General features: G+C 42.0%; 1 protein-coding gene across 1 annotated transcript; it reads left to right on the plus strand.

Annotated features, from left to right (window-relative positions):
- Window positions 1-22,819, plus strand: LOC137331394 (NLR family CARD domain-containing protein 3-like). Its single transcript, XM_067995165.1, has 13 exons — window positions 1-100; window positions 263-321; window positions 541-672; window positions 770-796; window positions 4,457-6,242; window positions 8,585-8,671; window positions 8,936-9,106; window positions 9,588-9,758; window positions 12,360-12,476; window positions 13,516-13,686; window positions 14,965-15,135; window positions 16,316-16,483; window positions 19,665-22,819. The coding sequence occupies exons 2-13, from the start codon at window positions 312-314 to the stop codon at window positions 19,771-19,773; spliced, it is 3,120 nt and encodes a 1,039-aa protein (XP_067851266.1). The 5' UTR covers window positions 1-100; window positions 263-311; the 3' UTR covers window positions 19,774-22,819.
- Window positions 22,820-25,941: the final 3,122 nt, after the last annotated feature.

Here is a 25,941-nt window from a genome sequence, read left to right on the forward strand (position 1 = left end):
TAATAAGCCGAGTGAAGGCACTCTCGAAGGCCTAGGAAATTGGGACTCACAAGGCGAGTGATCTAAGATCCAGGAGCCAAAAAATCTAGAGCAAAGAAGGGTAGGAAAAAAACAACTGTAACGGATATCTCATATATAAAGTAATTGTTGTTTCATGATTAGAGATTGTTATTTTTTCCTACTGGCATTGTGCAATAAATAAAATACAACCTTAGTAATATTCAAAACAAAGCTTTTCTTTTGTGGGTATTTTTTCCCCCAGAGTTTCCTGTTCCAAGTTATTTTTGTACTGATCCTCACAGATCTGCACCATGGCAACAGGTAAGTCAAAAAGGAATAAAATAAATATGATTGTAACAACATAGTTACGCAAATAAACTAACCAGGAATTTCTTTTAGAGGCAGGTTAATGTAAAGTAGCAAAACTACTGAAATTTTAAAAATCTATATTTTTTTATACATTAAAGTTCAAAATCAAATTTGTTGTGAGAATAAAGCATATTTTTATACATTTTTTAAAAAATTGTTAATATAATTAAGGCCACAGAATTGAAAACCATCAGACAGTCAAAAGTGGCGGAAAAATGTTTGCACCCAATATCCAAAGTGATCATATCTCTGGCCCTGTGTCAGTCACCATGGACAATAAGACGATCGTTAACCACTATGGAGGTAATCTCATTTATTGTTACCACTTGTGTTTGATGCAAAAATTGGATATTTCTCAATTTTCTGGATATATTGTTCTGATGTTTTTTTCTATTTTCAGGAGGTTATGCAAAAACAAAACTTTCAGGTAAATATTAAAAATAGCAAATCAAACCTATGATTTATTAGTAAAGATACAAGTAAGTTATGTTGCAAATCAGAATCTTGTTGATTTCCGTTACTTTCAAAAAAACTGCCCTCCATATTGTATCATAGTAGGTACAGGACAGGAGGAGGCCATTCAGCCCATCGTGCCAGCGATGGCTCTTTCAAAAAGCTATCCATTTAGTTCCATTCCCCCTCTCTTTCCCCATAGCCCTGTAAATTTTTTACCTTCAAGTATTTATCCAATTCCCTTTTGAAAGTTACTATTTAATCTGCTTCCACCACCCTTTCAGGCAGTACATTACTACTCGCTGCGTTAAAAAATAAGTTTTCTTTTGCCGATCACCTTAAATTTGTGTCCTTTGGGTACCGACCCTTCTGTCACTGGAAACAGTTTCTCCTTATTTACTTTATCAAAACCATTCATGATTTAGAACATAAGAACATAGGAGTAGGCCATACGGCCTCTCGAGCTTGCTCTGCCATTCAATCAGATTATGGTTGATCTTTGACCTAAACTCCACTTTCCTGCCAAATCCTCATATCCCTTGATTCCCCAAAGATCTATTGATCTCAGCCTTGAATATGTTCAATGACTCAGCATCCACAGCCCTCTGGGGTAGAGAATTCCAAAGATTCACAACCATCTGTCTGAAGAAATTCCTCCTCATCTCAGTCTTGAATGGCCGACCCCTTATTCTGTGACTATGCCCCCTAGTTCTAGACTCTCCAGCCAGGGGAAACAATCTCTCAGCATCTACCCTGTCAAGCCACCTCATAATAATATATATTTCAAAGAGATCACCTCTCATTCTTCTAAACTCCAGAGAGTATAGGCCCATTCTACTCAACCTCTCTTCATAGGACAAACCTCTTATCCCAGGAATTAATCTAGTGAACCTTCGTTGCACCGCCTCCAAGACAAGTATATCCTTCCTTTGATAAGGAGACCAAAACTGTACGCAGTACTCCAGGTGAAGTCTCATTAAAGCCCTGTACAACTGTAATAAAACTTCCTTACTCTTGTACTCCAACCCCCTTGCAATAAAGGCCAACATGCCATTTGCTTTCCTAATTGCCTGCTGTACCTGCATACTAACTTTTTGTGTTTCTTGTATGAGGATATGCAAGTCTCTCTGAACACCAACATTTACCAGTTTCACACTATTTAAAAAATATTCTGTTTTTCTATTCTTCCCACCAAAGTGAATAACCTCACATTTCCCCACATTGTAATCCATCTGCCACCTTCTTACCCACTCGCTTAATCTGTCTATACCCCTTTGCAGACTCTTTGTGTCCTCCTCACAGCCTGCTTTCCCACCGAGCTTTGTATCTACACTATTTGTATTTACACCTCTATCAAATCTCCCCTTGCCCTTCTCTGTTCTAAGGAGAACAACCCAGCTTCTCCAGTCTCTCCACACAACTGAAGTCCCTCATCCCTGGTACCATTTTAGTAAATCTCTTCTGCACCCTCTATAAAGCCTTGACATCCTTCCTAAAGTGTGGTGCCCAGAATTAAACACAATACTCCAGCTGAAGCCTAACCAGCGTTTTGTAAAGGTTTAGCATAACTACCTTGCTTTTGTACTCTATACCTAAATTAATAAAGCCCAGGATCCCATATGCTTTTTTAACAGCCTTCTCAACTTGTCCTGCCACCATCAAAGATTTGTGTATCTGCACCCCCTTTAAAATTGTACCATTTAGTTTATATTGCCTCTCCTCACTCTTCCTACCAAAATGCATCACCTCACACTTCTCTGCATTAAATTTCATCTGCCATATGTCTGCCCACTTCACCAGTCTGTCTGTCCTCCTGAAATCTGTTACTATCCCCCACACTGTCCACTACACCTCCAAGTTTCGTGCCATCTGCAAACTTTGAAATTATACCCTCTATACCCGAGTCCAGATCATCAAAAAGAGCAGTGATCCTATTACTGACCCCTGGGGAACACCACAGTATACTTCCCTCCAGTCTGAAAAACAACCATTCACCACTACCCTCTGCTTTCTGTCCCCTAGCCAATTTTGTATCCACACTGCCACTGTCCCTTTAATCCCATGGGTTTTAATTTTGCTAACAAGTCTATGATGTGGTACTTTATCAAATGCATTTTGAAAGTCCATATATACATCAACCCTCTCTGTTACTTCATCAAAGAACTCAATAAAGTTAGTCAAACACAATTTTCCTTTAACAAATTCATGCTGATTTTCATTTATTAACCCATACTTCTCCAAATGCCAATTAATTTTGTCCGGGATTATTGTCTCTAAAAATTTCCCCACCACTGACGTTAGGCTGACTGACCTGTAATTGCCAGGTTTATCCCTCTCCCCTTTTTTGAACAGGGGTGTAACATTTGCAATCCTCCAGTCCTCTGGCACCACCCCCCTATCTAAGGAGGATTGGAAGATTGTGGCCAGAGCCTCTGCAATTTCCACCCTCACTTCCCTCAGTAACCTAAAATGCATCCCATCTGGACCGGGTGACTTTTCTACTTTGAGTACTGCCAATTTTGTAAGTACCTCCTCTTTATTTTTATCCCATCCAATATCGTTACTACCTCCTCCTTCACTGCTATAATGGCAGCATCCTCTTCTCCAGTGAAGATGGATGCAAAGTACTCATTTAGAGCCTTAGCCGTGCCTTCTGCCTCCTCAAGGAGATCTCCTTTTTTGTCCCTAATTGGTCCCACGCTTCCTTTGACTACCCTTTTACTATTTATGTTTACAAAAGATTTTTGGGTTTATAAAAGAACATTGTATGTTCCAGATGTCATCTGATCAGCTCACAGTCATGGAAGTGTTTTTAGTTTTGCTCTTTCCCAAAGCTAGCAAATTGCTAGATATACAGCTCAGCTTATATATATGGTAAACTTTTCTGGCTCTTCAAACCAATGCTGTTCAGCTCTAATTGGAAACTTTACACATTAGCCTTAAGCTCCTTTTCTTATCCAAGCTGCTTGCTCAGGCTGAACCCAACAGTGTAAAACTTTAGTGCCCTGTTTGATTCTGAGCTTCACACCTCACATCAAGACCATCTCCAAGTCCCCCGACATCCATTTCCATGATATTGTCCACCTCTTCCCCTACCTCACAGCCACTGCTACCAAAATCCTCATTCATTCTTTCATCACCCCAAAGCTCAACTCCTGTAATTTCCTCCCCCACCTTGTGCCCTCCCAAGCTCCACCCTACACAAGCTGCAACTCATCCAGAACTCCACTGCCTGCATCCTATCTCATACTAACTCTTGTTCAATTATCATCCTTCCACTGGCTCCCCATTCTCTAACATATTGATTTCAAAATATTTGTCCTTTTTTTATAAATCCCTTCATGATCTTGCCACACTATCCTCCTTCAGCTCTGTATCCAGCTCACACCCTCTGCTCTTCACTAACTTCCTCCCAAACCTCTGTTTGGTGTCCAGCCCCCTTTGTAAAGTGCCTTGGGTTTTTTTTTATAATGAAAGCACCTGTATCAGGTTGTGATCCAGAAGAATTTGGCTTCTTGAAGACTGTTCTTTTGGATTGTAGAAACCAAATCTGGCAGTTTAACCAACTTACAGCTAAGAGACGTTTACCTGGAGGACCGTTTCTTTTCACTTCTACCTTTTTCTTCCATCATAGAGGCTGATTTGAAAAATCTCAAAGCGACCCACAAAAGTAAATCAAGAGAAATGTTTGAACACATAATAGACTACAGGGGAAAAGATGGAAAACGAGTGCTGCTGTGTGAGCGCTTTATTAATGTGAGCATGACTGAGGTTAATAGCGAGAAGCCGAATGAAGCTGGTGAGGCTGATGGGGAGACAATCGCAAGATTTGTCGAATTTGGTGACATTTTCAAGCCTCCGCCTGAACAGGACAAACCACCTAGGACTGTGGTTACAAGGGGAATAGCGGGGATCGGAAAATCAATTCTTGTACAGAAACTAATTTATGACTGGGCTACCGGCACTGCACTGTCCGAATTCGATTTCATATTCAGCTTTCCTTTCCGGGAGCTCAGTGTATTGTCCAAAACGAAAAGGGAAGTCACTCTACCTGAACTGGTCAAACAGTACTACCCCCACATCGAAAACTGTGCCAACATTTTGGCAAATGAATCGATCCGAACCCTGTTTATCTTTGACGGGCTGTCGGACGGCGAACTCGAAGTGGATTTCAACAGAAACGTCGTGTGTCGCGACGTGAGTGCGGGGGTCGCACTCGGGACTTTACTCGTCAATCTCATCAAAGGAGAACTCATCCCTTCGGCTTCCATTTGGATAACTACCCGGCCAGGGACAAGGAACAGCATTCCTCCTCACTACATAAATAGAACAACGGAAATCAAAGGATTCCAAGACCAGGAAAAGGAAGAATATTTCCGAAGACGATGCGAAGAGCAGCAATTGGCAGAAAAAATGATCCCGGTGGTGAAGAAACAGAGAAGCCTGTTCTTCATGTGCTCCCTCCCTGCTTTCTGCTCTATTTTGTTCACTGTTTTGGAAGCTGTGTTAAAATCTGCGGAAATGAAGGATGAAATACCCCAAACTCTAACAGAAGTATATTCCCACTTCCTAATTTACCTGATTGTATATCAACAGGAAAAACTCGAATTTGGAATAAGAAATACACAGGCTATCTCACTGTCGCTGAAGTCAAAGCGGGAATCAATCTTCCAACTGGGGAAGTTGGCTTTAGAAAAGAGATCCAAAGTTTCCCAGACAGTCTTATTCAGTGAGGACGAATTGAAAGAACGCAAGATTGAACTCTCGTTAGTGTGTGGTGGACTTTGCAAAGAGGTCGTCACAGAGAGCGGCCTGTCTGACACAACCGATTACTCTTTTGTCCATTTGGCAGTACAGGAATATTTTGCAGCTTTATACGTTTTCCTTTCCTTTCACAACGAGAAAAAGAATCCTATTGGGACTAAAGGTTTTAAACTGTTTGGAAAATGCAGCTATTCCCAAATATGTAAAGAAGCCTGCGAGTCTGCGACTAAAGATGGAAAGGGTCGTCAGGAGTTTTTTCTCAGATTCCTTTGCGGATTGGGAACAGCAAAAAGTCAGGAGTATTTGAAAGGGCTCCTGGCAGATGACACGAAAAAAATGGCTAAAGACGATTCAAAGAAAATTGCAATATACTTGAAAAAAAAGTTACAGACAAATATTCCTCCAGAACAAACCATTAACATTTTGCACTGTCTAAACGAATTAAGTGACATCTCTGCCCTCGATGAAATAAAAGCTGCCTTCAAGTCTGGGACCTTTTCCTCTGGGAGTCTCTCGCCTGCTGGGTGCTCAGCACTAGCATTTGTTTTGCAAATGTCAGAAGAAAACTACCGAGAATTGGATCTGTCACTATACAAATTGCCATCTATTGGCATACAACGACTGTTGCTAATTGCAAACTATTTTGCGGGGGTAAAGTGAGTATTTGCTTTGATACAATTCCTAATTATTATTCCCTAGATGCATAACAACACTACTTGCATTTATATAGCGCCTTTAACGTGGTAAAACATCACAGGAGCGTTATTGAACAAAATTTGACACCGAGCCACATAGGAGATATTAGGGCAGGTGACCAAAAGCTTGGTCAAAGAGGCAAGTTTTGAGGAGCGCCTTAAAGGAGGAGAGAGGCGGAGAGGTTTAGGGAGGGAATTCCAGAGCTTTCTTTTTTATTGGGATGTGGGCGTCACTGGCGAGGCCAGCATTTATTGCCCATCCCTAATTGCCCTGTAGAAGGTGGTGGTGAGCCGCCTTCTTGAACCGCTGCAGTCCGTGTGGCTTAGGGCCTAGGCAGCTGAAGGCACGGCCGCCAATGGTGGAGCGATTAAAATCGGTGATGTGCTAGAGGCAAGAATTGGAGTGCAAAGATCTTGGAGGGTTGTAGGGCTGGAAGAGGTTACAGAGATAGGATGGGGCGAGGCCATGGAAGGATTTAAAAACAAGGATGAGAATTTTAAAATCGAGGCATTCCTGGAGCCAATGTAGGTCAGCGAGCACAGGGGTGATGGGTGAACGGGACTTGGTGCGAGTTAGGATACGGGCAGCAGAGTTTTGGATGAGCTCAAGCTTATGGAGGGTGGAAGATGGGAGGTTGGCCAGGAGAGCATTGGAATAGTCAAGTCTAGAAGTGACAAAGGTATGGATGAGGCAGATGAGCTAAGGCAGGGGCAGAGACGGGCAATGTTATAAGAACATAAGAAATAGGAGCAGGAGTAGGCCAATCGGCCCCTCGAGCCTGCTCCGCCATTCAATAAGATCATGGCTGATCTGATCCTAACCTCAAATCTAAATTTATGTCCAATTTCCTGCCCGCTCCCCGTAACCCCTAATTCCCTTTACTTCTAGGAAACTGTCTATTTCTGTTTTAAATTTATTTAATGATGTAGCTTCCACAGCTTCCTGGGGCAGCAAATTCCACAGACCTACTACCCTCTGAGTGAAGAAGTTTCTCCTCATCTCAGTTTTGAAAGAGCAGCCCCTTATTCTAAGATTATGCCCCCTAGTTCTAGTTTCACCCATCCTTGGGAACATCCTTACCGCATCCACCCGATCAAGCCCCTTCACAATCTTATATGTTTCAATAAGATCGCCTCTCATTCTTCTGAACTCCAATGAGTAGAGTCCCAATCTACTCAACCTCTCCTCATATGTCCGCCCCCTCATCCCCGGGATTAACCGAGTGAACCTTCTTTGTACTGCCTCGAGAGCAAGTATGTCTTTTCTTAAGTATGGACACCAAAAAGTGGAAGTTATGGAGGTGAAAGTAGGCGTTCTTAGTGATGGAGAGGATATGTGGTCGGAAGCTCAGCTCGAGTTCAAATAGGATGCCAAGGATATGAACGGTCTGGTTCAGCCTCAGACAGTGACCAGGGAGAGGGATGGAGTTGGTGGCTAGGAAACAGAGTTTGTGTCAGGGACCAAAGACAATGGCTTCGGTCCTCCCAATATTTAGTTGGAAGAACTTTTTGCTCATAAGAAACATAGCAAATTGGATCAGGATTAGTCCACATGGCCCTTCGAGCCTGCTGCACCATTCAATCAGATCATGGCTGACCTTCGATCTCAACTCCACTTTCCTGCCCGATCCCCATATTCCCAGAGACCAGAAATCTGTGTATCTGAGCCTTGAATATATTCAACGACTCAGTATCCACCACCCTCTGGGGTGGAGAATTCAAAAGTCCAGTACTGGATGTCAAACAAACAGATGTTGTAGCATGATTGTTATGCTGTGAGTTCTTAATTTATGCTGTACAACAACACTATCAGTTCATCTCTCTGTACCTCCAGTCAGTTCTCATCTGTCCTGATATGCAGTGAACATTTGAACTTGAACTAAATGTACTTAATTGGCTGTAGAACGCTTTGGGATATTCTGAAGTCATGAAAGGCGCTATATAAATGCAAGTCTTTCTTTACACTACCTATGCTGATAAACATGATGTGGAGATGCCGGTGATGGACTGGGGTTGACAATTGTAAACAATTTTACAACACCAAGTTATAGTCCAGCAATTTTATTTTAAATTCACAAGCTTTCGGAGGCTACCTCCTTCCTCAGGTGAAGGTTTTCCACATCGTTCACCTGAGGAAGGAGGTAGCCTCCGAAAGCTTGTGAATTTAAAATAAAATTGCTGGACTATAACTTGGTGTTGTAAAATTGTTTACAATATGCTGATAAAGGATATTTAATGTAATACAGGCATAATGGTAATTTTTCTCACACTGCTGGTTTTATTTGAAATCTGTTCATATTTAGATTATCTGGGGCCAATATCAGAGACTCTGGAATGAAAATACTCTCTGAAGTGATGCAAAGGCGGGATTGCAAATTACAAAATGTGAAGTAAGTAAGACTGTGCTGTGCATAATATTAAGCATATTTCCATTGTGTCACAATTTCTCCCACCCACAAACATATAGCAGACGGTCCTGTGAACAATCTCCGTATAATGAAATACCTGTAAATTTTTAGGAATGTGCAAACTGAGATATTTTGGTTGGCATAGATGTAGAAAGTGTCTTCCCATTTAAAGACAGTGCCTATATTCAAAATAAAATGCATGCTGTATTCTGAATGACACTTTCCCTTATTTTTTGCATTATTTAGGTTAGATGGAAACAATCTCACTCATAAAAGTTGTGAGCAACTTGTTGCTGCTCTGACAGTTAACCACAACATAATACTCCTGGACTTGAGTGATAATGATATACGAGACAAAGGAGTTAGTTTACTTTGCAATGTCCTACAAGATGAGCAGTGTACACTACAAATGCTGAGGTAAACGAATGCTTTAAGGCTTTATTTACATTGCAAGTGTAGTGATAAGTACAAAAATCCATGATGGCCTTTTCGTTTACACTCGGGTGCCGTTTCTCAGTAGGTTCATCTCTATTATACCATGTTATATTTTTGAATAGAGGTGATTGTAAGAGAAAGTAGTTTCAAAACAAAGCATTCAGTGTTTTTGTTTTCTATTTGTCATTATTTCATAACCTCCTTCCTTTGCAGAAAAATCCTTAGTTACAGAACTACTTTAAAACAAGAAAATTGATCAGGGGATTCTTGCTGATTTTCCAATTTTGATTTTTATGGAGCTGGTCACTCCATAAAGTGATCAGAAACAAACCATTTTTTTTAACTAAGTGCTTGCCAAGACATAGGAAAATTCTAGGAGAACTGCATTAAAATGGTAAGGTACTTCATCATTCAGTTACTTCCAGTATTTTGTTTTGTAATATGTCTTTTTTATCTCCTTTAGTGTGGGTGGTAATAAACTAACACCCAGTTGTTGTAAGGACCTGGCTTCTGTGCTTGCCAAAAACAAGACTCTGGTAGAGCTGGATCTGAGCAATAATAGAATAGGTGAGGAGGGACTAGGTGAACTATCGGAGCAACTGAAGAATGAGAATTGTAAATTACAAAAGCTGGGGTACGTAATCACCGTTAATGTTTACCGTCAGTAGTGTTCGCACCTTTGTCTCTTTTCTGTGAAATGCTTTGCATTTTATTTTATTTGCCTTAGTTATTACTTCAGTAAATGTAAAATTGCATATAATCTACTGCAAGCTGTTTCAGTAAATTTGTAGCGATACCCTGCCATAAACACTGCTTTCAACTGTCAGTTTACCTTGCACACCTTGAACTAACAGAAAAGCAGTCCCCAATATGACAGAATTTGTAGACTTGGTGGCCACACATTTTTTTGTATTTTCAATAGTACAAATTATAAATTTGAGTACATGTTAAAAATACCCAGATTAAAAAAAGTATGAAATCAATTTAATGTGCTTTAACCAAAGAGAATTTTCTGGGACTGGATTTGATCTAATTCCTTAAAGTGTTACCACATGTAGCCTGTAAAATTGACAACATTTGATAAGACAGGTTAAAGAAACATTTTCCATTAATCCTCCAGATCCTAATTATATCCTGGCTGATATTAAATGGTATGCCTGAACAATCTTTAAAATTGCAGAGAAAATTTTGACTTGATACAAAATTAGATACTTGAAGGAAATAACCACGCTGGAACTATGCTATTATCCCTTAACTGCTTGTTCAGAAAATATTATCCAGTCACGAGTTACAGGTGTCCAGATTTAAAGGCTACAAATGAGTAAATGTTGGAAGCTAGCACATTGCAGAGTACTCTGGACACCCAATAAGTTGTCATCTTGGCTAGGGATGTTGCATAACACAGGAGGACCCATGGAAGGACATGAAGAGAAAATACCTTGAAAGAGACAGAAAATGTTTTTCTCAAACGAAAAGGAGTAAATGCTATGTTAAGTTCAAAAAGTACCTTAAGTCTACGCTCTTAGTCAAGGTGGTGGAAGAGTTTCTAACGTATATACTTGTGTATAAAGCAACCCTCTCTTTTCCAGCACAAAAACCTGAAAAAATCTATTATCTATATATAAGATGAAGATCCACATTGCAATAGTGCCAAGGCCCTACCTTAAAACAGTAGCAGGCGATAGATCTTCAAATATTCAACCGACTCTATAATGAGATCCTGATGAGCTAAGTGAACTTTACCCAAACTTTAACGCCTTAAACTTAAAATTCTCATCCTTGTGTTTAAATCCCTTCATGGCTTTGTCCCTCCATATCGCTTCAACCTCCTCCAGCCCTACAATTTCCCCCCCCAAACTCTTCTTTCCATTGACTCTGGCCTCTTTTGCATCCCCCTCGCCCCCCCCCCCACCTTAGCCTCACCATAGGCTGACATCCCTTCAGCCACTTAGGATATGCAGAGCAGGGAACCTCCCTAAACCCCTCCAACTCTGTCTCCTCCTTAAAACCTACCTCGTCGACCAAGCTTTCAGTCACCTCTCCTAATATCGCCTTCTTTGACTCGGTGTTAATTCTTTCCTGACCCCTCAGTGAAGTGCCTTGGCATGTTTTTTTTCTACGTTAAAGGTGCAATATTAATGCAAGCTGTTGATGGTGTTATTGTTGTTACAATGATTGTCTCTCCTGCATGCTCCTTCCAGTCAGTTATTCTCCCTTTCACTATTCCCCTTTCTCCTGATATATGGGTATATTTAAAGTTCTGCCTAACTTGGATCATTATCCTTATATATAAGTTGCTTTGCTGAAAGGAAAGGTTCTGATTTTCATTCTGAAGATTAATTGAAATTTGGCACTCTCAGCAAATGCCAGGAGCATATAGAGGAAATCACACACTCCAAATCTGTGATATTCATTTTAATTTTAATGATCGAACAATTCCTTGTTCTTTCCCCATACCCTTTTTTAAAATTTTTCTTTTTCAAATATTTATCTATTTCCCTTTTAAAAGCTGTTATGCATTTTACTTCCACCGTTGTTTCTGGCAGGGCATCCCATGTTCTAACAACCTTCTGCATATAAAAATTAATCTCTTCTAACCTCTCCCTTTGTCCTTTTTGGCCCTTTAGTCATCACCAGTGAGAATAGTTTTTCTCCATTTACCTTATCAAAATTCTTCCTAATTTTGAACACGTTTGACAGATCTTCACTTAACCTTCTTTGATCTAATGAAAAGTTTCACAGTTTCTCTAGATTCTCCCTGTAACTATTATCTTAGTCTATCTCTTCCAAGGCTGGGCCATCCTTCCTAACTTGGCACAATGGGAGCAATTTTCAGTTTCGGCACGGGTGGAAAATTAGTGGTTACAGATCGGCCACACTTTCAGTGGAAAGGAAAGACAGGTGACGCGTTTAACAGACGGCCAATCCGTAACCATCAGTTTTACATCTGCGTCGCAATCTAAAATTACTCCCACTAAATTTAATTGCGACATAAGATTGCCCTATTAATCTGTAATAAATCACCAATCAAAGATACAATACAGATACGTAAGACCTTTAAAACAGATACTTACAAATATCACACCTCACAAGTCTGCTGTCTTGAATGCTCATTATTTATACAAGTATTTTTTTTACAGCATTAAACAAATTTTATCAAAGTAGAAATCAGTCACCAAAAAAATAAATCGAAGCAGTGCACCTTGTTTCTAAGATGATTTGTATTTTTTTTTAGGTTAAATTCTATATTTGCGTTTGAGTTTGGAATAATGGGCACCTATGAGGACAATCCTGGAGCTGAAAAACTATGCGATGTACTGAAAAGCAAAAATTGTACATTACGAAGTCTGGGGTAAGCGTACTTTGTAACTATCCACATTCTCCTACCCACACAAAAAAATTGTTGACTTTTCCAATAGTTTAATTCTCTGGTGATGTACTTGATGTCCTATTCAGGTAAAATCTGTTCTAGTAGTGACCTTTTTTGCTGCATCTGTTGAAAGGAATGAAAAATATAGCATGTTTCTGTCAGGTGTGGAGAATAATTCTCAGTAAAATTTTTATCACTGACAAATTTTTGAAAGCGATACCAAATAATGTGTTTTTGTGTTGCAGAGATTAGTTCAACCAATGGAAAGTCAGGATCAGCTCCCTAAATAATCTAATGCTTCTGATTTTTAGTTCCATCTTGCCATTTCTCCTCTGTAACCTGTCCAGAACAGCTATTTGCTCCCTTCATAGCCTTCTGTTACTTGACAGTCTCTTGAGCCCTAATTTTAACTCCCAGCTGGGAGACATGCGGGTGAGGGCCGAGGCAGGCAGGAAGCTGTTCAGTCCTCTGCAGCGTGAGGCCCGGGAGATCAGTCTCCCGCCTGAACCCAAGGGGATGTAGTAGCTGACCGGCAGACAGGAGCAGGAATTCGGGCATCAGGAGGCCACTACCAGGGACCCGAAGAATGATCCCTGGCACTGTTAAGTGGTTGGGAGGGGGATCAGGAGATCATTGTGGTCGGTGGAGGGGGAAGGACAGGGGAGGCCTAAGGTTTCCTTGTGGGGCCTGGAGGAGTACTCCTGTTCCTGCTGGCCCACAAAGAAACTAAAAAATATTAAAAACTGTGTACCTTTCTGGGCATCTTTTGAACCCAGCTCTTCTTGCTGCCACATTGGCTGGCAGGGAAGTCACAAGGGCTTCCCGAAGCAGGCCCTGGTTTAAAACTGCATCACAAATATGCAAAAATGTGTGTGTGTGAAATCACAATTTTTTTCAAAATGCTATGCCTGAGTTTTCAAACTTGAGTTTTGAATTATTTTGAAATATGACAACATCTAGTTTATTTCCTTCACATATATATTTAATTACAAACTAACAACATTTCTTTTGCCTCTTAAAGGTTGGCAAAGAATTCATTCTCTCAAAAATGTTGTACAGCTATCATCTCATCTCTGACAGACAATCATATGCTGACAGAGCTAGACCTCAGCTCTAACACCTTACACAATGAGGGAATGGCTTCACTGTGTGAAGTTCTGAAGGGATCAGACTGTAAAATTCAATCGCTAAAGTAAGTACCTGTAAATATATCATGTGAGACATCGTGGGCTGAATTTTCCTCCACTATGCTGCCTGAAATTGGGCATTGTAGTGTCAAAACTGAAGGAAATCCAGCAGTGAAGCCTATTGCCATACCCTGCCCTACCACTGCCAACCACTATCCCTGGATCTTGGGTTCATGTCACGCTACACATAACCCCACCAGCGAAAAAAGAGTTATCTGTTTTTAATACAACTGGTCATTCTCTCTCTTTCTCTTCCTTTCGGATGTTTCTCTCTCTCTCTCTCTCTCTCTCTCTCTCTCTGTCTTTGGGTTCTGGCCGTTTGTATATTCAGTAGTCCTGTATGTAATGTCTCTCTGTCTGAACACTATTCAACTCCTTTGATTGCCTTGACAACGGGCAGTTGGAAAGATTATCTGTAATCACCAGGCATTGTTCTCTGACTATATATGCGGTACCTTCCATGGAATCCCACACTCACCTGACGAAGGAGAAAGCCTCCGAAAGCTTGTGATTTTCAAATAAAACTGTTGGACTATAACCTGGTGTTGTAAGATTCCTTACATTTGTCCACCCCAGTCCATCACCGGCATCCCCACATTATAATTGACAAGGTTTGGGAACCTGCGTGATGACCATCCTTCCACCACTGCTACTGCCAACCGCAGGGACCATCAGGAGAGGGGTAGCAGTGTATGCTGTGGCAGCAGGACAAGGCCCACTGAAGCACCTTTTGGAGGAAGAGGTCCCAGTGGTGGGCATCTCTCCCTCTTCTAAGGCCCCAGCCATTCACCAGATGAAGGCGACAGCTCAGTCCAGCCATGATCTTATCAAATGGCGGAGCAGGCACGAGGGGCTGAATGGCCTACTCCTGTTCCTATGTTCCTAAAAGGAAAATTCTAGGTTGGTCACCACTGAAGCATTGCCGCATTTTTCTTGCCTGGCGGGCTCCCTTTTGCTGACAGAAATGATACTTTGCATAGTTAAACAACCCCAATCCAGGAAAACGAGATGGAGTCACAGTGGGGTCGGGGTGTCTGCAGAAGTCACCCCTCCGCCCCCATCCCCAAGTTGAAAATATATGCTTATTCCTCCTGTAGATAATTTTAGTTAAAATGTCACCTTAAGTGAGAAAAAGGATTTAGAATTATCAGCAGCAGGAACTTCACCTATTTAATGAAAAGTAGTGAGTCATTTTCCAAATAGGAGCTACAGTGTTCATTGGACTGAGACTTTATATATCTTATGGATATTTTCACAATCTTATTTCTAACTCTTTTCCACAGGGTGGCAAACACTAAACTAACAAGTGACTGTTGTAAGGCACTTGCTCCTATGTTCAGCACTAACCAGACTCTGACAGAACTGGATCTGAGCATGAACGAATTGGGTGATAACGGACTGAACATGCTGGTTCTTTCACTTAAGGATTCACACTGTAAATTACAAAAGCTGAGGTATGTAAATACAGAAGTTGATTGCCTTTAATACTTAAGAAAACCTTATAATTCACACCGACTTGTGATGCTCATGCATGTAGATTTTTTTCCATTCAGGAAATAAACCTAGTGATACATTGATCCTAGTACAATATCATACAGTCAATGTTTACACCTGTTACTGACAGAAGTGAAAAGAAAAATCATATTGCTCATTGTCTGAATGTTCTGTGTAACACACCTCAAAAACCAACAACATAAGCGCAAAATACTGCGGATGCTGGAAATCTGAAATAAAAAAAGAAAATGCTATAAATACTCAGCAAGTCAGGCAACATCTGTGGAGAAATGAACAGAGTTAACGTTTCAGGTCGATGACCTTTCATCAGAACTGGAAGAAGTTAAAGATTTAACCGTTTTTAAGCAAGTACAGAGCCAGGGAAAGGGAGGGAGAGGAGGAAAGAACAAAAGGGAAGGTCTGTGATAGGGTGGGGGGCTATTTGACAAAAGGAATGATGGTGCAAGGCAACATAAGAACAAAAGAAGACCAATAGCATCCTGAAACAGCTTTTCCATTATCATAACTCATGTCAGCCATTCTCTAAGTGAAAGTTCTGTTTTGGTGCTGAATTAAGGACAGTTTAATGCTGTGGGTCTGTTGATTGGGAAGTGGGTTGAAACTGTCCATATTAATTTCAACTAACTCCCTACAGCCAATCAACAGAGGAGACTTTCATTCCTTTAGCCTTGGTTGGTTCTAAAGCCATGTCCTAGATATGAAAGCCCCATAGCTCTCAGATACTTCAGTGTCAACAGATGACACTCATTTGCCTTCTGCCTTTTCTGCTTTCTTGACACTAATGGGCTAAAATCACACTGTGTAATGTTAGCAATGGACATGTTAATATGTTCGTATAAAATTTTAAGACCATTTTAACCCATTTAAAATGAGTTAACTCCTTTGTTAAAATAATAGACAAAAGAATTTCATACAAACATGTTTGTTGCTAGTATCTCACAATACGATTTCAACCCCTAGTTCTCAATCTGCCCATCAGCAATGGCCCCATTAGTTCCCCTTTCCCAAGAGTGATTTGAACATGTTGCTGTCATTTTGAAAAACTCAATTTCCTAAAATCTTTGACACAAATTTATTTTGTGAATGCTGCTATTATTTTCTGTATTTCTGTTTCTCTAGACTATCAAAAACTGGACTCACAGATGCTTGCTCCGCAGAGCTCAAATCTGCAGCTGCAACATTCCAGACACTGATGCATCTTGATTTAAGTCATAACAGATTTACAGACAAATCTACTCAAAGCCTTTGTGACCTCATTTTAGATTGTGCCAGTCTAAAAACAATAAGGTGAGTTATAACCTCTTTCTTAGTTTAAAGACAAAATTAAAGGTTGGTGCTGCCAAATATTTTTCAAGAGGTGTAATTCCATTGGCAAAATCCAACTGTACTTGAGAACTCTATTCCTTAAGCTGCCCTCTTTTAGTTTCAATATAATTATGCTCTTTTTGGTCATGTTGAACAGCCAATAGTCAAAATAATATGCAATATGAATCCAGTAGTACATGGTGTTCAGTGTAAGAATGACAAGGTGGATGGAAATATGAAATATGATTATAAAATTGCATTGGTTGAATATTGGACTGACTTCTCTTATCTTGGCTAGCCTAGTGAGTCCATTCAATTTCCTCCTGCACTGAGTAGCTGGAGGTGGCACTCAACCAAAGTCAGCACTTCCCATTGGGCATGTACCATCTCTTTGGTTGGCTTCTTTCCCTCAATGCCAAAGATTGCCTGCTTCCTTTGCTTTATTTCGGCTAATAAAATCTCACTGGAAAAGTTGGAGGCTATGTTTGATGTAACAGCTTCAGACATCTTCCTTGCCTGACGGTCTTCCAATTACTATCACCCGGATAATGCCGGGATTTCCATTTTAAGCCACTGCAGCAGTGTTGAATTTCCACCACCCCCCCCCCCCCACCCCCGCTCATAGGTGAGCTTCCAATAGAGGGTGCCAATAGTGCTGGGAGGCTGCCCACATATTAAAGTTAAGGTGACCTTATTTTATTCTCTGGGCCAAATCAGCAGACAGAATTCTAGTCAAGGTGCATTTCCTTGCCTAGAATTAAACCCATGTTAAACCTGCCACAGAGAAAAACCCAGCTCATTGCCACATGTCACAGCTTACAATGTAATGTATCCAAGTTTGCTGATGATACACTAGGTAGGAAAGTAAGCTTGGATAATAAGAGTCTAAACCAGAGAGAGGAGCAAAGGAACATAGGGGTACAGATACACAAATCTCTAAGAATAGGTTAATAAGGCCATAAAAGCAAATCAAGCACTAGGGTTCATTTCTGTAGGAATAGAATTGAAAAGAAAAGTTATGTTAAACTTGTATAGAATCTTGGTTAGACCACACTTGGAATATTGTGCATAGTTCTGGTCTCCATATTATAGAAAGGATATAGCAGCATTGGAGAGGGTACAAAAATGATTCGGAAAGATGATACCAGAACTGAGAGGATATCCTTATCAGGTAAGTTTGTGGATTAGTATAAATTTATGGAGCGGCGAGGAGTGTTGGTTCACCGCTCCGAGAGATTTCTGCTCTGAGCGATTCCTACTCCAATAAGTTTTTAATGAAACACATGCTGTGAGGAAGACAGAGTCTGCAAAGGGATATAGACAGGTTAAGTGAGTGGGCAAGAAAGGAGCAGATGGAGTATAATGTGGGGAAATGTGAGGTTATTCACTTTGGTGGGAAGAATAGAAAAACAGAATATTTTTTAAATGATGAGAAACTATTAAATGTTGGTGTTCAGAGAGATTTGGGTGTCCTTGTACAAAACACAAGAAGTTAACATGCAGGTGCAGCAAGCAATTAGGAAGGCAAATGGCATGTTGGCCTTTATTGCAAGGGGGTTAGAGTACAAGAGTAAGGAAGTCTTACTACAATTGTACCTCACCTGGAGTACTGTGTACAGTTTTGGTCTCCTTATCTAAGGAAGGATATACTTGCTTTAGAGATGGTGCAAAGAAGGTTCACTGGGATGAAAGGGTTGTCCTATGAGGAGAGATTGAGTAGAATGGGCCTTTATTCTCAGGTGTTTAGATGAATGAGAGGTGATCTCATTGCAACATACGAGATTCTGAGGGGGCTTTACAGGGTAGATGCTGAGCGGTTGTTTCCTCTAATTGGAGAGTGGAGAACCAGGGGGAATAGTCTCAGGATAAGGGTTTGGCTATATAAGACTGAGATGAGGAGAAATTTGTTCACTCAGAGGGTTGTGAATCTTTGGAATTCTCTACCCCAGAAGGCTTTGGAGGCTCAGTCATTGAATATATTCAAGGCTGAGATAGATCGATTTTTGGACTCTAGATGAATCAAGGGATATGGAGATCGGGCAGGAAAGCGGAGTTGAGGTCGAAGATCAACCATGATCTTATTGAATGGCGGAGCAGGTTCGAGGGGCCGTATGGCTTATTCCTGCACCTGTTTCTTTTGTTTCTCTCTGTTCTGGGGCACATCTGTTGAAGCATTTGGAGCAATGATTGTCACATTGAGACCCTGGGCCCTGACATTCCGTGGGGCTACCTGTAAGATCACTGGAAACCCCAGAGAGACAGCACGAATATCTGAAAACAACAGTTTACTCCATTTCTCTGGAGATTCCACCAATCTCTTGCCAAAGTTGGTGGCCACACAGGATTTCAGAGTTCCTATTTTTGAATGAGGTCACATGTCCAAATATGTCTGTTATGTATTAAATACAAATTTACCTATAATTTATATTAAAGTCGCAAGAAGGAAAATATTCTATTTTCTCGCATTGCTGTCCCTCAGCTTGTTTGGTATGAATAAACATCCAATTCAGAGTTAAATTGAGCTCTTCTGTCGAACAATGCCCTCCATCGACCCCCCCCCCCCCCCACCTCCATGTTTGCAGAGTTAGTACGAGGGCACTTCATTAGCATAGATCAAGCGGGTGGAAGGGTCACTTTGGGCTCCCGTCTGCCCATGACTGCCATAAACCTCAGCACCTGCCCCTCCATTGGGAGAATTACCCAGCTCCCCTGCCCCAGGTCTTATCAGTTCCCTGAGCAAGGAAGCCAATCTGCAGTATTTTTTTTAATTTAAAATACTTTGTGGATCCAGGCGGCTTGCCAGGCCCCCAGTGGAGGGGCCCACACTCACCCTTTGTGAAGTGAGGTATGATTCCTTTCACTCAATATACTAACACCATACCTGCACCCCATCCCCTTACAGCTGGGTGAGGGGGAGCTTCTTGCTTAGGGAATCCCTGCCCCTGGCTTTGTCCCCCAGGCAGTCATTTGAAAGAGGAATCTCCCAGAAATGGGACCATATCTCCACCATTTTTCTGCTGTTCTCCTGCTGGAGTTACGGTAGGAGACATACAGAACCTCCATGGAATTTCTTCCCCTGGACGTTATATCAGTCACATTATGAAATAATCTTCTATTTACTGATATAAGTAATAACTAATCATATTTCTCATTTATGGTGAAGGATGGAGAAGAATCGGTTCTCTTCAAGCGGATGCAAAGCACTAGAGGACCTGAGGACGAAAAAGGATGATCTCAATATTGTGGTGTCAAAAACAGAAAATGCCCAATAATGTATTTAAAACATTCTGTGCTTTACATTTTCATAGGAATTACAATGAAAAATGTTATGCAAACAAATTGTAAATTTAAAACCTGTGTAATCATTGCAACTTTGTGATGTTGTGAAATCTGTTTAAGATTAATTTTCTTTGATAGTTGGCTCAGTGAGTTTACCCAGTGAGTAGCTGAGGCATACAGTTCAGGAAAGACCAAAGTTTAATTCCTGGTGTCTGCTGACTTTGCTGATCTAAACATTTGGCCTCAGTGCCCTGGATTAGAAAGGGAAAAATTGGCCCGGGTTCCCACTCTTGATCATTATCGAAGGTGTCCTGCTGAAAGTGTGTGTGGGCATCTTATCCTTAAATTAAGATTTGAGAACACAGACCTCCCGAAATGGTATCATACTAAATAAATAGCAGGGTGTGCAAGGATATTGTGTAATTGAACAACTAATTTTCTCAACAACTTTCATTAACAGCCTGAATGAAAAGATTATGGTGTGATGTTATAGTTCGATTACCGAAGATACAAAATCATGTGGGATGGCTAACTGAAGATGGAATGTAATCCTGCAATGATCTGTTTATAATAAAAACAGAAAATGCTGGAGAAGCTCAGCACGTGAAGCAGCATCTGTGGAGAAAAAAACAGAGTTAACGGGCCCGATACTACCAGGGCGGTGGGTTCGCGGCGGGGTGGGGGGGGCAATTGGTGAAATCATTCTGCCCTGAACGCGATCACAGCCTAATTGGATCCACTTACCTTGTCTTCCGGGTTCCCCGCTGCTGAGCTGCGCGTCGGGCGGACTGCGTATGCGCAGTAAGATCTGTCAGCTGGAGGAGCTCTATTTAAAGGGGCAGTCCGCCACTGACTGATGCTGTAAGAAATAGGAAAAATTACAGCATGGAGCAGCCCAGGGAAAAGGCTGCTCCCAGGTTTATTTATGCCTCACTCCAGGTATCATTAGATGGGGTGAGGAGTGGGGGAGGACAGAGATCTTCCCCCCGGTGGGCGGGAGGAAGCGGCCTGCCTCTGTCTCCAGGAAGGCCTGGCTCGAGGTGGCAGAGGAGGTCACCTGCACCACCAACATACCGCCCACCTGCATACAGTGCAGGAGGCGCTCCAATGACCTAAGTAGGTCAGCCATAGTGAGTACACTTACTCATTCCCCTACACTCCGTCTGCCACATCACCGCCCCCACCCCACATCTCCTTCTGCACTGCCAACACTACTCTGTCACATCACCCCTCACACCCACTCAAACCTCATCCTCATCTTACCTGCACTTACTCACCTCGCCAGTACTCATCCCGCCACTACCACTCAACCCAATCCTCATACAATCTCATGGCTCTATCTCATACTCACCCTCTCATGCATCTCTTTCACAGTCAGCTCAATCAACCTGCCACTACCTGTGCTGCAGCCACAGGGCATGCATCACATACGTGCAGTAGGCAGTGTAAGGCAAACATGTCATGAGCATGAAGGGGATGCACAAGGGTGTTTGAGGGTTTGTCATGGTTTTTACTTATATTTAATTTCTGAGCAACTCATCACATATTATATTGGCACCACTACTGCCACGTCTTTGCGAATCTTGCCTGGTTTGTGCAATAATGCCCTTTCCTGAGGATCACAATGAAGACCCACAACTGATGCCACCCATTGTGTCACTGCAGAGTGGGTGCAGGTGTATTTGCAGGGCTCTTTTGTGCAGACGACTGAGAGACGTCGGCGATGTCCCCAGTGACACCCTGGAAGGATGCGGAGGAGAAGTTGTTGAGGGCAGTGGTGACTTTGACAGCGACAGGTAAGAAGATGGTGCTCAGGCCAGCCGGGAACAGCTCGGCATGAAGGAGGCTGCAGATGTCCACGACTACATGTCGAGTGACTCTGAGCCTCCGTGTGCACTGCTGCTCAGAGAGGTCCAGGAAGCTGAGCCTTGGTCTGTGGACCCTGGGCGAGGGTAGTGCCCTCTGCGACGCATCTCTCTCTGCGGTTGCCCTCCCTCCTGCTGTGCAGGTGGATGTGTCACAGCACTGTGTTGTGGAGCTCCACGTGTCAGAGTTGGACGGCATGGCCGGCGAGGCTGGTGATGCTGTTCGCCCTCCGAGGAGGTCATGACTGCAGCTACAGCGGCCCCCATCCGGAAGATGTACATCTGAGGGGGTCTGTAAGGTAGGTACATGTGTCTGGAAACCGGGGTAAGTGTGCAAGTTGGTGAATTTTATTGTTAGGAAGAGGGTGGTGGAGGCCAAACTTTGTCCAAAGTGACAGAGTGGCCTCCTGCAATGAGTGAGGGTCTCCCCCACCCCCACCTGTCAAATGGACCTTTGCAGCTGCCACAGGCTGATGGCTGCAACACGTCCATTTGAACTGTGAGTGTTTCCCCCAGTACGGGAAACAGTCCCAGTTGTTTGTAAAATCCCAACCCTCCTGAAATATCTCGTTAATCAGGTCTGTAAACGACCTGAAATACCTAAATAAATAATTTAAGTGGCACCCCGCTGGCTTTAATTGCCGGCGGGAGTCCCACATGTGGGGGCTGCACGCGCATGTCAGCGCGTCTGTGGGAAACCCGGAAGTGGGCGGGTTGGAGCCGGGCTCCCGACCCACCCCGGGAATCCCCGATTTTCGGAACCCCCCCTTGCCAGGAACGCACCCGATAGCGGGTGCTAAAATCGACCCCAACGTTTCAGATCGATGACCTTGTCTGACGAAAGGTCTTTGACCTGAAACGTTTACTCTGTTTCTTTCTCTTCAGATGCTGCCTCACTTGCTGAGCTTCTCCAGCATTTGGTTCTTATTTCAGATCTCCAGCATCTGCAGTATTTTGCTAATCTGTTTATATTGTTTTAAATCTAAACAAATTAAAATGAATCTCGGTGTCTTTTGATTTATGTGTCGTGTCAGTTGATCAATGAATAATATGATTAAGTTAACGGAAAAGTTTGCAAAGTCTTCAAAAAATGTTTAATTCATAATGAAATTGAATAACCTTGTATTGTAAATTCTATTTTAAAATGCATTAAAATTATATGCGTGTATTCTCATCCAATGTTGACATTCATTGTTAGGTGCTCAGCATTGCTTCAGTTTTTATACAGCAATAAGCATCAGTAGCTGCATTATTATCTATTATATCTTAAATTCATGTGTTTCATTAAAAACTTATTGGGGTAGAAATCACTCGGAGCAGAAATCGCTCGGAGCGGAGAACCAACACTCCTCGCCACTCCATAAATTTATACTAACCCACAAACTTACCTGATAAGGATATCCTCTCAGTTCTGGTATCATCCTTCTGAATCTTTTTTGTACCCTCTCCAATGCCTCTACATCCTTTCTATAATATGGAGACCAGAACTGTGCACAATACTCCAAGTGTGGTCTAACCAAGGTTCTATACAAGTTTAACATAACTTATTTGCTTTTCAATTCTATCCCTCTAGAAAGGAATCCTAGTGCTTGATTTGCCTTCTTTATGGCCTTATTAACCTGTGTCACTACTCTTAGTGATTTGTGTATCTGTACCCCTAGATTCCTTTGCTCCTCTCTCCAGTTTAGATTCTTATTACCCATGCAGTGTGTAGCCTCCTTATTCTTCCTACCAAAATGCACCACCTCACAATTTCTATATTGAAATTTATTTGCCAATTACACACCCATTCAGTAAGTTTATTAATGTCCTCTTGCATTTTGACACATTCTTCCTTTGTATTAACTACACCTTTCCAATTTGGTATTGATCTACAAAGGATGCCTGTGTAAAGAGATAGTGACTGGGACGACATCGACCATAAACAATTAATGTATAACTTTAGTGACTAGTGTAAAAAAACATAGACAAAGGAATCAATTAACCAGGCTTTAGAGTGGATGTTTAGGTACATAAGCTGTCAAACTGTTCTTGAAAGGTGCTGAGAACAGATAGATCAGGAAGTCTTGTTTATGGAATGTACCTTTGAAGTAAGCAACTAAGACTATTAACATAAAAAGGCTATTTTTGAAAGAGTCCAACAACAGATTAAACCATGAAGTCTTATCTGTGAAATGTACCTTTGAAGTCGGCGAACTGAGGTGTATAAGGTGTTTTTTTCCAGAGTTAGTTGGGAGAGCTCAAAAGAGAGAGGGATCCGAAGCTACTCCAGTATACGGGATAGATTGATCACCTGTACTGTATATGAATAAAGTCCACTCCACCTTCAAGTGTCTCACACTTGAAGCGTGTCGTTGTGAACCATAGAAGGGAGGAGGTTAACAGCTATAAGCTCTCTTACTTTGCAGGAAACGCTTGTGTTGCTGCATGCTTTCCATGGAGAAATATATGAATTTACTGGGATGCATCCTAGGTTGCTGAGGGAAGTAAGGGTGGAAATTGCAGAGGTACTGGCCATAATTGCAAATGTTACACCCTTGTTCAAAAAAGGGTGTAAGGATAAACTCAGCAACTATAGGCCGGTCAGTTTAACCTCAGTGGTGGGGAAACTTTTAGAAACGATAATCCAGGACAGAATTAACAGTCACTTGGACGAGTGTGAATTCATTAGGTAAAGCCAGCACGGATTTGTTAGAGGCAAATAGTGTTTAACTAACCGGATGGAGTTTTTTGATGAGGTAACAAAGAGGGTGGATGAGGGCAATGCAGTTGATGTGGTGTATATGGACTTTCAAAAGGCATTTGATAAAGTGTCGCATGGTAGGCTTATCATCAAGATTGCTGCCCATGGAATAAAGGGGGCAGTAGCAACATGGATACAGAATTGGCTACGTGACAGGAAACAGAGAGTAGTGGTGAACGGCTATTTTTGGGACTGGAGAGAGGTGTACAGTGGTGTTCCCCAGGGGCAGTGCTGGGACCATTGCTTTTCTTGATACATTTTAATGACTTGGACTTGGGTGTACAGGGCACATTCAAAATTTGCAGATGACACAAAACTTGGAAGGGTAGTAAACAGTGAGGAGAATAGTGATAGACTTCAAGAGGATATAGACAGACTGGTGGCATGGACGGACACGTGGCAGATGAAATTTAATGCAGAAAAGTGCAAAGTGATACATTTTGGTAGGAAGAACAGGGAGAGGCAATATAAACTAGAGGGCACAATTCTAAAATGGGTACAGGAACAGAGAGGTCTGGGGGTATATGTGCACAAATCGTTGAAGGTGGCAGGTTGAGAAAGCAGTGAAAAAAGCATACGGGATCCTGGGCTTTATAAATAGAGGCATAAAGTTCAAAAGTATGGAAGTCATGATGAACCTTTATAAAACACTGGTTCGGCCACAACTGGAATATTGTGTCCAGTTCTGGGCACCACACTTTAGGAAAGATGTAAAGGCCTTAGAGAGGGTGCAGAAGAGAATTACTAGAATGATTCCAGGGATGAGGGACTTTAGTTACGTAGATAGACTGGAGAAGCTGGGGTTGTTCTCCTTGAAACAGAGACGGTTAAGAGGAGATTTGATAGAGGTGTACAAAATCATAAGGGTCTAGGCAGAGTAGATAGAGAGAAACTATTCCCATTTGCAGAGGGTCAAGAACGAGAGGGCATAGATTTAAGGTGATTGGCAAAAGAACCAAAGGTGACATGAGGAAAAACTTTTTTACACAGCGAGTGGTTAGGATCTGGAATGCACTGCCCAAGGTGGTGGTGGAGGGAGATTCATTCATGGCCTTCAAAAGGGAACTGGATAAGTACTTGAAAGGAAAAAATTTGCAGGGCTACGGGGATAGGGTGGGGGAGTGGGACTAGCTGGGTTGCTCTTGCACAGAGCTGGCATGGACTCGATGGGCCAAATGGCCTTCTTCCATGCTGTAACCTTTCTATGATTCTATACTGGCCTAGGCAAACAAGGTGTGATGTGCATGATGCAGCTGTGCACTACACATTAGGACATCTGTCAGTTATCTCCTGTTGTTTCTTGAATGGACTCAGGTCAAGGCAGTGGTTACTTGGCAATGACTGACAGGGTCATATCTGGTCTTATACGTGGTTTCTATATCTGGTTGCAGAATTATGCACAGTTTTCAGTCAGTCTCCTTAGGGAATCATGATCTCCGCACACAGGTTTCTTCAGCCATGTCCAGGTATGATTATCTGGACCACAGACACAATAAAAGTGGGTCCCAAGTGATCCCCTGTGGTGCCAAAGGACCTGTCTGCTATGACTCCTC

The sequence above is a fragment of the Heptranchias perlo genome, chromosome 13 (assembly GCF_035084215.1).
Source record: "Heptranchias perlo isolate sHepPer1 chromosome 13, sHepPer1.hap1, whole genome shotgun sequence".
Classification (NCBI taxonomy): domain Eukaryota; kingdom Metazoa; phylum Chordata; class Chondrichthyes; order Hexanchiformes; family Hexanchidae; genus Heptranchias; species Heptranchias perlo.

What these genes read in the sequence shown, in the direction of transcription:
- LOC137331394 (XM_067995165.1), top strand. An exon ending in AACTATTTTGCGGGGGTAAA is followed by an intron (nt 6,243 to 8,584) that starts GTGAGTATTTGC and finishes GTTCATATTTAG; the next exon opens with ATTATCTGGGGCCAATATCA. An exon ending in TGTAAATTACAAAAGCTGAG is followed by an intron (nt 15,136 to 16,315) that starts GTATGTAAATAC and finishes CTGTTTCTCTAG; the next exon opens with ACTATCAAAAACTGGACTCA.